The 13,027-nt window shown below is 36.9% G+C and overlaps 1 protein-coding gene across 1 annotated transcript in view; it reads right to left on the minus strand.

Moving 5' to 3' along the window:
• The window catches only part of dnah5 (dynein, axonemal, heavy chain 5), a 76,091-nt gene extending 67,540 nt beyond the window's left edge, over positions 1 to 8,551 (minus strand). Inside the window, exons 1-4 of the mRNA XM_030101949.1 lie at positions 8,423 to 8,551; positions 1,842 to 1,976; positions 1,668 to 1,752; positions 1,356 to 1,537 (exon numbers count right to left, since the gene is read on the minus strand). Coding sequence (XP_029957809.1) covers positions 1,356 to 1,537; positions 1,668 to 1,752; positions 1,842 to 1,976; positions 8,423 to 8,512 — 492 coding nt within the window. The 5' untranslated portion in view covers positions 8,513 to 8,551. The remainder of the gene's footprint in view (positions 1 to 1,355; positions 1,538 to 1,667; positions 1,753 to 1,841; positions 1,977 to 8,422) is intronic.
• Between the last annotated feature and the right edge of the window lie 4,476 nt (positions 8,552 to 13,027).

Genomic DNA, 13,027 nt, shown 5'->3' on the forward strand with positions numbered 1-13,027 from the left:
ATGTAGATGTATAGTGGGCGAGGCTGGTTTACGCGGCTAGATAACGCCATGACCCGCCCTACTAAGCCTCTGACTGGATAGAATTTATGACATTCACTGATTGGATTGATTAATGTGTGTTGTGGGGAGAGAGAGTTATTATGAGTCATATTTTTTAATTACTATTTTAATTACAATAAGATGGATTTAAGTGTTTGGTTGCTCATGTTTCATATTAGTTTTGGAAAAGTTTTTTTTGCATTTGCAATGATTCTGTGATTGAGAAGGCAATCTGTGTTGACTGTTGTCTGATTGCAGTGTTTGTAGAGAGCCTGTTTGTGCTGCTTTTTGTCTTTATTTAGTTCAGTTGTGTATTTATTACATTCTCTTTATTATGCAAATACCAGTTTTAAGGTTTTAACATGGGTGTCTAGAGAGATTGAGATTTGAGCTGGTTTTTATTGAGTTGGGCAAGTTTAAAGTTGTGTTTGGGCTGGAAACAGTGACTCAGATCTGGCAACCCTGTCACCTGCATGCAGAAAGTCAGAATAAAGCTAGCTGGTTTTTCTGTTGGATTGCAAATGTATAGCAGGTACTTAAGAGGCAAGCTAATGTCACCTAATACTAGAGCTGGTTGATGGAACAGGACGGGGAGAGACAGCAGTTCTGCCACTGTATCAAGCAGTCGTGATAAAAAATACAGCATACAAGTAACAATCTCAATAATTGTAACAGTGTCAATAATTTCAGAAAGAAATCAGTTGCTTGTCTCTTACCAATAAAGGTATTGCTATTCCAGACACATTACTTCATGCTATGCTCGGTTTAGATATTTAAACTGTAACAATCAGAAGTACACCTTTTTTTTTTAAATGTTTTACTCTGCTTATTTTGTACTTGCTTAGTCTTTTTACTGTGCTGTACAGACACTGTACTGTGTGTACTGCAGTAAGCATGTACACACAATTATATGCCCTCTTTTTGGCTCCAACAAACAGAGAAGTTGACCTTTCAGCTTCTCTCACTGTAAATGTCTTGAACCAAACTGTTACAAGTGATTATGAGTCTTTGCTCCAGAAAGCTAGTGATCGACAAGAATAAATGAAGAGGAACAGCCTTATATATTGTAGCACTGCTGAAAACTCCCACAAATCACAAATGAGCAATTGCAATAAAAAACAATGACTGTGTGTGCTATTGACAAGCCATCAAGAAAATGGACTCTATGAAAGTTGTCCATAAAAGGGTATGATCATAGTTTTTTTCTCCTTCAATTGGAAGTGGCTTTGCTTCCCTTCAAATCCCCCATCAGCCCTCACCCTGGAAGCACTTAATGGCTTTGTTTTCACATTTCCCAAAAGCACAAACTGACTCACTCTGTGTATGTTCTCCGAGGTGATTGCCTTTGAAGTGTTGGCTCTGGTAAAAAAGACACACACTCCGGTCAGAGCCACATCCCTCCCATCTGTCACAAACACTTTGGGTTTCTTGCTGGAACCAGGCTGCTGGGAAACTGGCTGGACAGATGCAGAGGCTGAGGGTGCTGCTGCTGCTGCTGCTGCTGCTGCTGCTGAAATTAATAATTACACAGAGAGACAATAGTTCGGATGACAACATGCTGGAGAATTTGATTTAGAGAATCATTTTATAGAGAGATTATTTTTGTAATCAGTTGTATTTCATCTTACCTGCTTCCGCTGGCTCAGTGTTCTGATAGTAGAACATGAGGTGTGGAAGACCTTCAGCCACAAAGAACTGCTCCATACGGTCAATCTGAATGACATGTCAACCTTACTTTTACCTGCCACCAGCCAAAAGCATAGACACTCAAATAAAAATGAAAATATTCCAGTCTTTAATACCTGGTCCCCCTCCAGTATTGCATCTTCCACGTCTGCTTTTTCCAGTCCGAGACATGAAGCTACAATACTGAGGATGTAGTCATGTCTTCCATCCAGCTGGGCCCGCTTCGCTTCACGCTCCTCTTTCAGCTTTTGCTAATCAAAGTAGATTGACAGGAACAATTAAAATCTGAGTACTGTGGCTAATTAAGCTGAACAGAGGATTCAGGGATTCCTGATGATCTTAACAGTACACTTTTACATGGTATGGTAATAAATTCTATACTGAAGACAGGGAAAATAGAATAAAATAGAAAGTAATATAAAATGGGATAAAACTAATATAAATAGACACAATAAAAAAGTGGTTACAAGAGTAAACATAATTATGTGCACAATGTTAGAATACAGACTACTGAATAACTCAGTTATCTTTTATTAGCTTATCTTGCAAGCTTAATCATCTCAAATACAGTGAAAATGAAAAAAACTGAAATCGCTCAAAATTAAATAGCGTGAAGGCCATATTCCTCCAGCTTGACGTGTGCTGATAAAGCTGTTATTAATGACAGATGATGAAGTTCTCTGATGATAAAGCAGCCCAGGCCTGATGCACTCATCGGTTCATTCAGAGAAGCAGTTCTAACCACAGCTCTTTACAGCTTCGGTGAGTGAGCAGTAGGCTTTTCCAAATAAGCTCTGAAACAAAATGATGTAACTACTTGGTATACTACAGTATATAGGAACCCTGTGGTTCACCATGCGGTCCTTTTCTCTGTGGAATGTCCTTCTATGTATTTTCTGCGATTCTCTTTCTTACCCACTCAAAGCGAATCTTGTGTTTTAAAAGCTGTATCTAAGTCGAGGACTTGAGTCAGTCCGAAGTGGAGCACAGGATGCATTGTATCTTCATGCACGCTGGCTATGTCTTGCTGGATTCTATTGAAATACTTTTCAGCCATAGATGTGAGAGACTTTAAAAGATCTAACTAATAAAAACCCAGGTAAGACATTCAATGAACATACAGGAAGCGACTGAAAAGGTAGAGCGAATGAGCAAAAGATGAGAGAAAAGCGATGAAAGAAGACGACGACAATGATGTAAAGGATGGAGTGGAAAACGCTAAACTTTAAATAAAGGGATCAACTGGAATGGATGATGAAAGAGATATTAAGTGTTTGTATCAAAGCACTGTATAGGTGAACATTCGCTGTGAGAGAAAATCTGTATATATGGGAGACGCAGAAATACAGGAGATAACATTTAGATACAGAGAGCCTTTCTGTATAGAACACAGTATTTAGAGGTCAAGGTATTGGTTCGTGTGAGCTGAAGCTTGTGAGGTGGGTGTTCATGTCAAGCCAGTGTGAGATCGAGGACTGCTACAAGCTTTCAAGCTGTGCGTGTCAACATGCTGCAGGTGGTGGGAGCTGCAACTTCTAAAAAATAAATTCAAGCTGCAGTCGGTCATCTGCATGTTTGTAGAGTCTATTTGCCAGGCAGACACTGCCGTCAATGGCCAAGTATTTTGTCTTCATTCAGATTGTGCTTTGCTATAGATATGTGTACTTGATGGTTAATGTACAAACAAATATATAAACGGTTTTAACACGTTCAAAATATTAACATTTGCCTTTCAAGATTGTAAACTTTTTGCATTGCTGAGAAGTTCCGTTGAATTGGTATATTTCAAACGATTGTCCATAAATCTCACCTTATTAAAGTCTCTGTAGAAACAAACACATTACAGACAGGCAGATACATCTCGTTGGCTGACCATACAAAAAGCTTGCCAAGCCAACAGCCATTTCACACACAGCATTTATTCCAAACTGTACCGTCGACCGAGTCATTCTTCAGGGCTGACACAAACAGTTGGGATGCGATTGCAACAGCGTCATGCAGATTATTCAAACAACCAGTCAAAGACACCATTCTATGCCATGCACAACCACACTAACTACGTAATATAACAGCGGATTCCATCAGTCACACACACACTTCCATGCTCAGTTATTCCCACTACCAGGAGACACATAAGCCAGCTCTGGCAGACCCATCCTATAACAACTACAATAACAGCTTTCAGAAACAAAGCCTCATTCCAACATAAGTTACAGCACAGCTGAAAATTCCAAACTGAAACACATTCTGTTTTCTGGATGTAACAGAAAAGTCTTCATTTGAACATTGAAACTGAACATTTTTGGCATTTATGATCAATCTATCTGCAAATTCAGATCTTCTTGGGTCACAGTGTAACACTGTCAAAGACAGGAACAGCAGTGTGTCACTGTTTTGAAGCTAATTTACCTTGTTTTCTTTCAAACCAAACAGTAGCAAATGAAAGATACCAGCAGGGCTACAGGTTAATTACATGATCTACGATGGAAATACAACTTTAAATGGCGCCACAAAAATAGCAGCATCCGTGCTGAATGATTTCTCTTACCTGGATGACCTTGGAAACAGTTTGTTTCCAGAGCTGCTTCGTGAACATCTGCGACATGACAGCTCCTTGTCTCTCCGCCTCAACTCTTCTATAGCTCCTCTATAGCCTGCTATCACTTTCTTATCTCCATGTACACAGGGGGGAGCTGCATGCTCGGGCCCTCCAGGGTTTGCCCTATCATATTGTCAGTGGTGGCCACTCAGCCAGCTGAGCTGCAGGCATGGCTGCTTTAGGATTAATGACCAGTCATTTCAAAGGGGTAAAGGTGTGTTTGACATTTTTTCCGTTATTGTTATTATCACTAATCCAAATGCATACATGTAAAGATGCAGACAGGGTCACATCACACTATATTTAGAGGTATTATAGTGATGAAGGAGCAACCAAAGTCGAGACAGTTACTGTTAATTTATAAGATCTTAAGATATGATTTGTATATGATAAGATTAGGACAGGTGTCAATGTCAGCTATAACATAACTGCAAGTATTAAATAAGTACTTAAGAAGGATGTAGCCTGTGTCATCTAGAGCAGTCATTTGTCTTACTGAATCAAATATAATGTGTAAAAACTCCAGGTTATAAAATAAAATGACTGTGAAAGTCAGAAATGAGTGCCATGTATGAGTGACATACTTTATTTTGGAGCGTTAGAGGCAAGAAATTCAAATTCCACATTCAACTTTTTTGCACAAGAAATATTATGAGAGGACAATGTGAAGAAATAATCCTTTCTGGGAGTAAAAAATTATTTTAAAAATAGGGAATAAATGCATATATTCCAGTCTTGACCTGTCATCATTCCAGTAATTTTATTGCACACATACTCTCAGTATAGAATATAACCACTGTTTTCTGTGTTAAACGTTAGTTTGAGTGTTATTGTTCTCTCTTAGATGTAAATATAATTTGATTAGAGCCGTCTGTAGATGTGTGATGCTTTCGCACACAGATAAAAGCGGTTTTGTCTTCCTTTGGCATTCTGATAGGTGGTTGATACAAGCACATCAGCTGTTTCCTGAATCCTGACACATTAATGATGAATTACATTTGGCCAAAGCAGATAGTCAAGTAGCCAAGTCGTCTGTAACTTCAGAACACTTGGGTCACCTTACCTTGTTTTGATAGTCTGGCTTAAAATGCAGCATTGTCGTTGCCACCCTCTGACGCTGACACTTCTTTTGAAGTCATTCCACCTTCTTAATTGGCTCTGCTTTTCATGACATTAGAGAATTGCTGCTTCCAACAAAGAAGACAAGACACCGAACAAGTAGCTTTGCCACGGTACGTAAGCAATCGGCCGTCTTATTTGCCATGTGAGAAAGGTTACTGCCCTGAAACTATGAGAGTGTTGCTCCTGAAGGGGGCTGCAAACTGGATAACGTGGTGTTGGATGACCTCCTGTCGGCAAGGTAATTATCAAAGTCTTGGTCTCACCTTACAAGTCTATTACAACAGAATGGAGGGACATGCAGAATAGAGGACGGGCGCAGTAGGAGTGGAAACACTGAAACTGGAACTGGGCCTGACTGAATCATTGTGAAATTTAACCACTGAACATGTTGGGATGCAGCCCATCATGCATGCATAGAGTATAAGGTCTGTTATTGTAGCAGAAAATAAGCTGCAGTGTAAGAAATGTAGCAGGACGACAGGTGTCATGCATGAAGGCCTTGGCTACTGTGTCCCCTCCCATTGTATGCCGACTGAAACAAACAAGGCAATGAATGTAGGTGCAAGTTTTAAGGAGGCAACGAGGAAAGGGTCAAACAATAAGGGTTTTACAGGCAGTGGCATTGTGCCAAAGCAGGTTACAGCTGCGGCTTCTTTTCCTCAAACCTTCTGCTCGGAAAAGTTGCAATTACAGTAAATTGGCAAGAGTGAACTTCAGTGCTTGAAGGCAACACTGATGATCCAAGCAGCCAAAATGTCTTTGTTTATTCCAACTCAAATACAATTTTGTTGCTGTTTTTTTTTGTTGTTGTTGTTTTTTGGTTTTTTTTTTATAGTCAGAAAGATGACATTTATTTTTGGAGTAAACATGTCATTTGTACATTCTGGCTCAACCTTAGATATTCTAATCAATTCAAAGGAAATTTTAAGGAAAATGATAGACACATCAGCAGCAGTAGCAGTGCTTGTGTATTTCTGAACTTTTATCCAAACTTCCACAGTGACATGCTTAACGGCTCTAAAGCCCTGATCTACAGCTGTAACCTCATATCTGAAAATTACATTTCAAAAATATGTCAGAAACAGTTTGTAATTCACAAACACAAACACTCACACACACACACACACACACACACACACCTTCCACCAATGAATATTAAATGCCATTAGCTTCTATGGGGGCACCCAGCAGATGAGGGGCAGAGCTCTCCTCACAGGACCTGAGTTGTGGTTTGATATTTGGGGGGGTGGGTGGGGGGGAACACGATTGCAAAGCTTTGCATTAAAAAGTGGTGCGGTCATCAATTTTTCACTATGCCATGACTGATTTTCTATGTTGAACTGTCTGGATGTGAGCTGCCGTGAAACAGGAGAGTGGCCATAAATTAGAAATGAGGGAGTGGTGAGATCAGTAAGAGGAAGCACACAGACAGGGAGAGGATCTACTGTTTTATCAGTGAACACCTGCACAGACACAGATAGACCAACGCATTTATTTTTATTGATTTATCACTGATTGCATGTTTTCAGATTTTTAAATCTATTTCTGTACAGCATTTCAGTTGAGCAGTGGTTGTTTTTAGGTGCTCTAGAAATAAAGTTGAGTTGAGTTGGTTAACACACACACTTTGCTCAAAATGTCAAATATAATGCAGACTCATCTATTCTCAACTTGCATTGCTTCTTTATTTACAGGATTTGTTTGCTGTGTGGTTGGAGTGACTCTTGGGTGCAATTAAAGACAATAAATTACTATTGGCTCACATTACCTCTATTCTCACAAGTAGCTCTATTGTAGGAAAATGCTTTACTGTACTTTATCACTGAAGGCTGATTAAACATGTGCACTGCAGTAGCCTAAATAATGCATAATTCAAAACTACCTGCCCTTGAGTGATAATTATGCAATGCAATGACTTTTTTTTTACTTGTATGCAAAATTGTGCTTTGTTTTTTTCTCAAACTTAATATCTCAAGGACTGGAAATGCAAAACACTCTACTGAAGGAGATATGATATTAACTTCTGTTTCAAATTGAACTACTGCAGATTTGATGTAAAGTGAGAATCCACTTTGGATTTAAATTAGTTAGCCTTTTACTAAAATAAAATAAAAAAAAAAACATCCAGAGGAGCACTAAAAAATGGTTATGAAAAAATGAAATGATAACCACAGTTTAAGGGCTCTCCCTGGGTGTAATAAAGTCTTTTTATTTCATTCTAATTAAGTGTAAGCCACAGATTACAAAAGACTCCCAGGTGTCTGTGCTCCATCCCCTCCTGTGGCTGGAGGTGATGAAGGAAATGTGCTGGGAACATCCCTCCATCTAGTGGACTGAAGCCTACAATACAACCAACTGCTATACAGTAACCATCTTTATCTAGGAGGGGGAGGATTCAAGAGTGATTCTCAAAACAGCTGAGACGAATTTTGAAAGTAAACATAAAATCAAGAATAATATCACAAGAGGAAAGGAAATTCAAATGGAACCCCGAACTGACTTTACCACTGACTAAACTTAGGATGAAACTGATAAATTAAAATATATATTTAATGGAAAATCTCAGAATGGAACTTTATTAAATTTGTCTTGAAGTGTTTCAGTGTTTTAATACAAATTATTTTTCCTTTGAAAAATTTGTTTTGTTTTAACAATGCCTGATTATTCAAATAGAAAACATCTGTGCAAACTTTAAGTGGAGTTATGCATACATGTATAGGGATTTTTTTTGGTTTTGGTTCTATATTCTATAAAAGCATAATTTGGTAGTGCCGTGATGTCAACATCAGGAAGCTGAACAACAACTATAACACTTAAACTGGACCCCTGCAAAGTACACAAGGAAATAAACAACCGAGAGAAACCCTGAGGAATAGTAAAGTCTTAGCTCAGAGAATCAAAACATACATAAAAGTGAGTGACATTTCTTTTCTTCAGTTGTTTTAATTTTCCAGATCTGAGAAGTATTGATCAAACCTGAATCTCCCTGATGGACTCCACGAGCACAGGAGCCGGGGCAGGTCTGCTCTTGTAGCTGACTTTAGTGGTCCGAGAGTTGAAGGCCATGACTGAAACATTCCCGCACAGAAACCATTCCTTCTGCTCTTGAACCGAAATCCCAGATTTTGTCAGTGAAGTGTTTCCCTGCCTGATTGAGAGTGTAAGTTTTCCGAGATTTGGTTGAAGCTCCGACTTCCCAGACTCCAGTTTCGTGTTGACTGTAGTTTCCATGGTAACAAACAAAGGGAGCAGGGAGCTGGTACCAAAACAACACAGGGTCAATGATTCACCAGCTTTCCTCTGTGTTTGATGAGGTTGCGGGGGGGTGGGGGGGTGGGGGTCATGCTGAATGCTATACTGTGAAAATCACAGCCACATGTGTCGAGCTGTTTGTTTGTTTGTTTGTTTGTTTATTTTGTTTCGAGCTGAATTTCATTCACAGTGCTCGGCAGTAAACAAAAATTACATTACAATATACAAAAATCATTACAATCAATACAGCATAATACAATAACAAAACACATTTATATTAGCTCGAAAAGGAGTGGAATGAAGTAACACTTATTATCTCCCACCCCTCTTTACTTTAACTCTTTAGCTCAAGATATTACAACCTTCATTGTTACACAGTTGTGTTCACAGTACAATTTATAACACTTCCTTTTTTATAAACAAAAATCATTCCCCTTAATATATTTTTCAAAAGTAATTTCTTTCAGTTTCTTTTTAAATAACTTCATATTTGGACATTCCTTGAGCTTCCTACCCAGGTTGTTCCACAATTTTACCCCTTGAACTGAAGGACAAAGTCTTTTCCGTTTATTATTCGCCCATCTAACTTTAAAATTCTGTGTATGACGTAAATTGTACCCTACTCCTACTCTTTTAGAAAATAAAAGTTGGATGTTTTTTGGAAGATTGTCCTTACTTGCCCTAAATACAATTTGTACAGTCAATAAATCAACAATATCTTGAAATTTTAATAATTTAGAATTTGCAAAAAGTATGTTTGTATGTTCTCTGTAACCGACACCATGTATTATTCTTATTGCTTTCTTCTGTAAAATGACAAGAGGGTGTAATGCTGTTTTATAATTATTTCCCCATACTTCTGCACAGTAAGTAAAATATGGCAAAACTAATGAACAATAAAGTATACGCAGTGAATTTTTATTTAGATCATGTTTTGCCTTATTTATTACTGAAATACTTCTTGAAACTTTTCTTTGAACATGGCTTATATGTGATTTCCAATTAATTTTATCATCTATTAATACTCCTAAGAATTTTATTTCATTTACTTTTTCAATAATTTTATCATCCAACTTAATTTCAACATCATTTGTTCCCATGTTTCCAAACACCATTAACTTGGTTTTCCCCAAGTTTAATGACAATTTGTTTCTATCTAACCACGATTTAATTTTTTTCAATTCTGTATTCATTTCCTGCTCTAATGCCTGGAGGTCATCCCCAGTACAAAAAATAGTCGTATCATCAGCAAACAAAACTAACTTGAGAACATCTGAAACTTTACATATATCATTTATATAAAGAATAAATAAAATGGGGCCCAATACTGCCCCCTGTGGGACACCACAAGAAACATCCAACAATAAAGAACAGAAATCTCCAAGTTGTACAAATTGTTTTCGGTCAGTCAGATAACTCTTTACCCATTCCAATACTCTCCCTCGGATCCCATACCTCTCTAACTTATCTATTAAAATATCATGGTTAATAGTGTCTGTTGCATTGTGAGGAACAGTGAATAGGGGATTTACATTTATTTATTTACTTCTTTATTTGTGAATGCAAGATTGAGAGGAATTACTAGACCACAATGGCATCACTACCTCAAATATAACTGGTTGTAGTGTAGTGTGATCATCAGGGTCTAAATTACCTGAGAAGCTAAGACGGAATCTGTCTGCAGCATTTATGAGGGTTTGTTTGGTCAATTGTGTAAATGTTTGAAAAATGTATACTGTATATTATAGTGTTATATTTACATTTTGAAACATATATAAATGTTTAGATTTGTCTTTTTTCCTTTTATTTGGACAAAATCAGAATATAAGAGAACTACAAGAAATAAAACCTGACTTTGTAGGAGAGGAAACGGTTTGAACAGGATATAATTAAACATTTTAACCTTAAAAAAAGGGCCACAGAGGAAATCAGTTTGAATGATTTGCCCATAAAGTTCCAGAGTTGGGCCTCATGAATCTTGATGAAAAATTATGAAGGCCCACAATTCATCCTGAAAATGCTTGGTCCACAGCGCGCCCTATAGTTAAAGACAGGAAGTGCAGGTGAGCCTGACAGATGTAGAAATAAATACTCACGTACTGCAACGAAAAGTTCAGGTTGAGTCTACAATTGTAAATATTATTAAGTGCATATAATGGTTGCCACTTTTAAAATAGTGACTGAAAATGACAACAAATATAATATTCAAATTTATATGAGAACCTTTTGAACTGTATTTTGATGCCATTTTATTAGAAAGTGTCAGGATGGGGGAGTAACGGATTACATGTAACGGTGCTGTACTGTGGAACTGGAGGAACAGTTTGAACTGATGGTGCTGCTTCTGAGTCAGAAAAAAAGAAAGTCAGATTGTCAGTAGGTTAGAGGTTAAAGGTCATGTTGTTGGTTTTAATTGGGGCTGAACACGCAGAGTTCAGCAGAGTTCATAACATTAAGAGCATTTAGTGTTTGCTGTGTGTAGAGTTGTCAATACTCCATGAGGATGACACATTGTATTTGTCTATGTCTTTATTTTTGTTTTCTGGTGGATTAATCTAAAAGTAACTAAAAGTAATCTGGTACTGTACATTTTAATTGAAATAATTAGAGTAAGTTACTGATTACATTTTTTGACAATTAACTTGTAATTGTACCCGATTGCAATTTTAAAGTAACCCTTCCAACCCTGGAAAGTGTTTATTGTTTGTTTTGGCAGAGAAATGACTGATTTAACATTTTTTAAACATATTTTAATGTTTATCTGTGTAATGTGCTTTGAGTCTTGATGTAAATGAATTGAATTGCACTGAATTACGCTATTGCCAAAACAATAAAACATATATTGGTTTAAAAGTAACATTGTTTTTTGATAAGCACTTTTTCACTAGTTTTATACTGGAGTATTTTCAACAGTACAACAACATTTTCACTTGTGAGTACAAGGGACGCCACGTGTGCTACTTACAGTGTTTGTGGTTCTTCTTCCACATCCATTTTTTAGGAGATACATCCCAACTCAAGGAAAAGTAGCACAGCAGTTGTTTTTTTTTAATTTACACCTGAGAAATATATCACGGACATGAGACTTATAAGCCTTTGTGGTTTATGTTGTCATTTTTTACTGTGTGAATGAGTTTTGTTCTTTTTTTTATTATCAGAAATAAAACATTTTTGTTGTTCCTCACTTCATCATCATCGTGAAAGCTGAAGTCTAGAAGAGACATTCAGTCTTTATTATGAGGTGACAAACAATGCAAGTGTTTGTGTATGACTTACTATACCTGTGTGACTGAATATCCATGATATCTAGTTTAGAATTGCGCTGGTTCTTAAATGAGAAAGGAGGAAGTGGCAGAAGCTGTTTACTGATATGACTAAAATACTTGACTAGCTCATATATATATATATATATATATATATATATATATATATATATATATATATATATATACTATATATATATATACACACACACACACACACACACACATATATATATATATATATAGTATATATATATATATATATATATATATATATATATATATATATATATATATATATATATATATATATATGGTACTCATTTGCATTTAATCACATGCCCAGTAGATGATAGTAGTACTGTTCATCTGGCAACATATGGATATTTCAAGAAAACTAAGGTAACCAGAATAAAGGCTTCTTATTTCCATCTACCCTATCAATGTAGAGAATTTTTGAAAGCTGACATTACCATTATATTAGGGTTACACTATGTGACAGCTTATAACCAATATTCACAAAGTCATCTGGGAGCGGCTCCAGTGTCCTGCAACCATGACTTTAAATAAAGGTGGATGATGTCCATGAATATGTGCATAAGCAATGGATTGCTCATAATGCACAAATTCAACTCAACTCTCACCCTTTAAACATGAATTAATCCACATAATGCATATGCCAGTTCATCCCCCGGGGCTTAAAATCAGATGACTTTTATCACATTCAGAATTAGAGCCAACTACACCAGCATCACTGCTGTTGAATTCAACCAGGACAAATACAAACACCTCTCTGCACCTCACACCATATGATCTGGAAGATTGACACAACATTCGGAAAGGCTTCAATATTTAATGAACTATTGTGAATCTGTATGTCCCAGATATTGATGACCCAGTTTTATTCCACTCAATTTTCTCTTAATGTGAGAAGCTCGACAGCTGTAATTGTACATGATTTCAAACAGTCATAACTGTGGATCTAGATCGCTTTTGAAGTTCAAAACAAGAATAACAATCACAGTCAGTCAAATCTATGCAGGACGAAATTAATGACTTTGGACTT

This window comes from Salarias fasciatus, chromosome 11 (genome assembly GCF_902148845.1).
Source record: "Salarias fasciatus chromosome 11, fSalaFa1.1, whole genome shotgun sequence".
NCBI lineage: Eukaryota > Metazoa > Chordata > Actinopteri > Blenniiformes > Blenniidae > Salarias > Salarias fasciatus.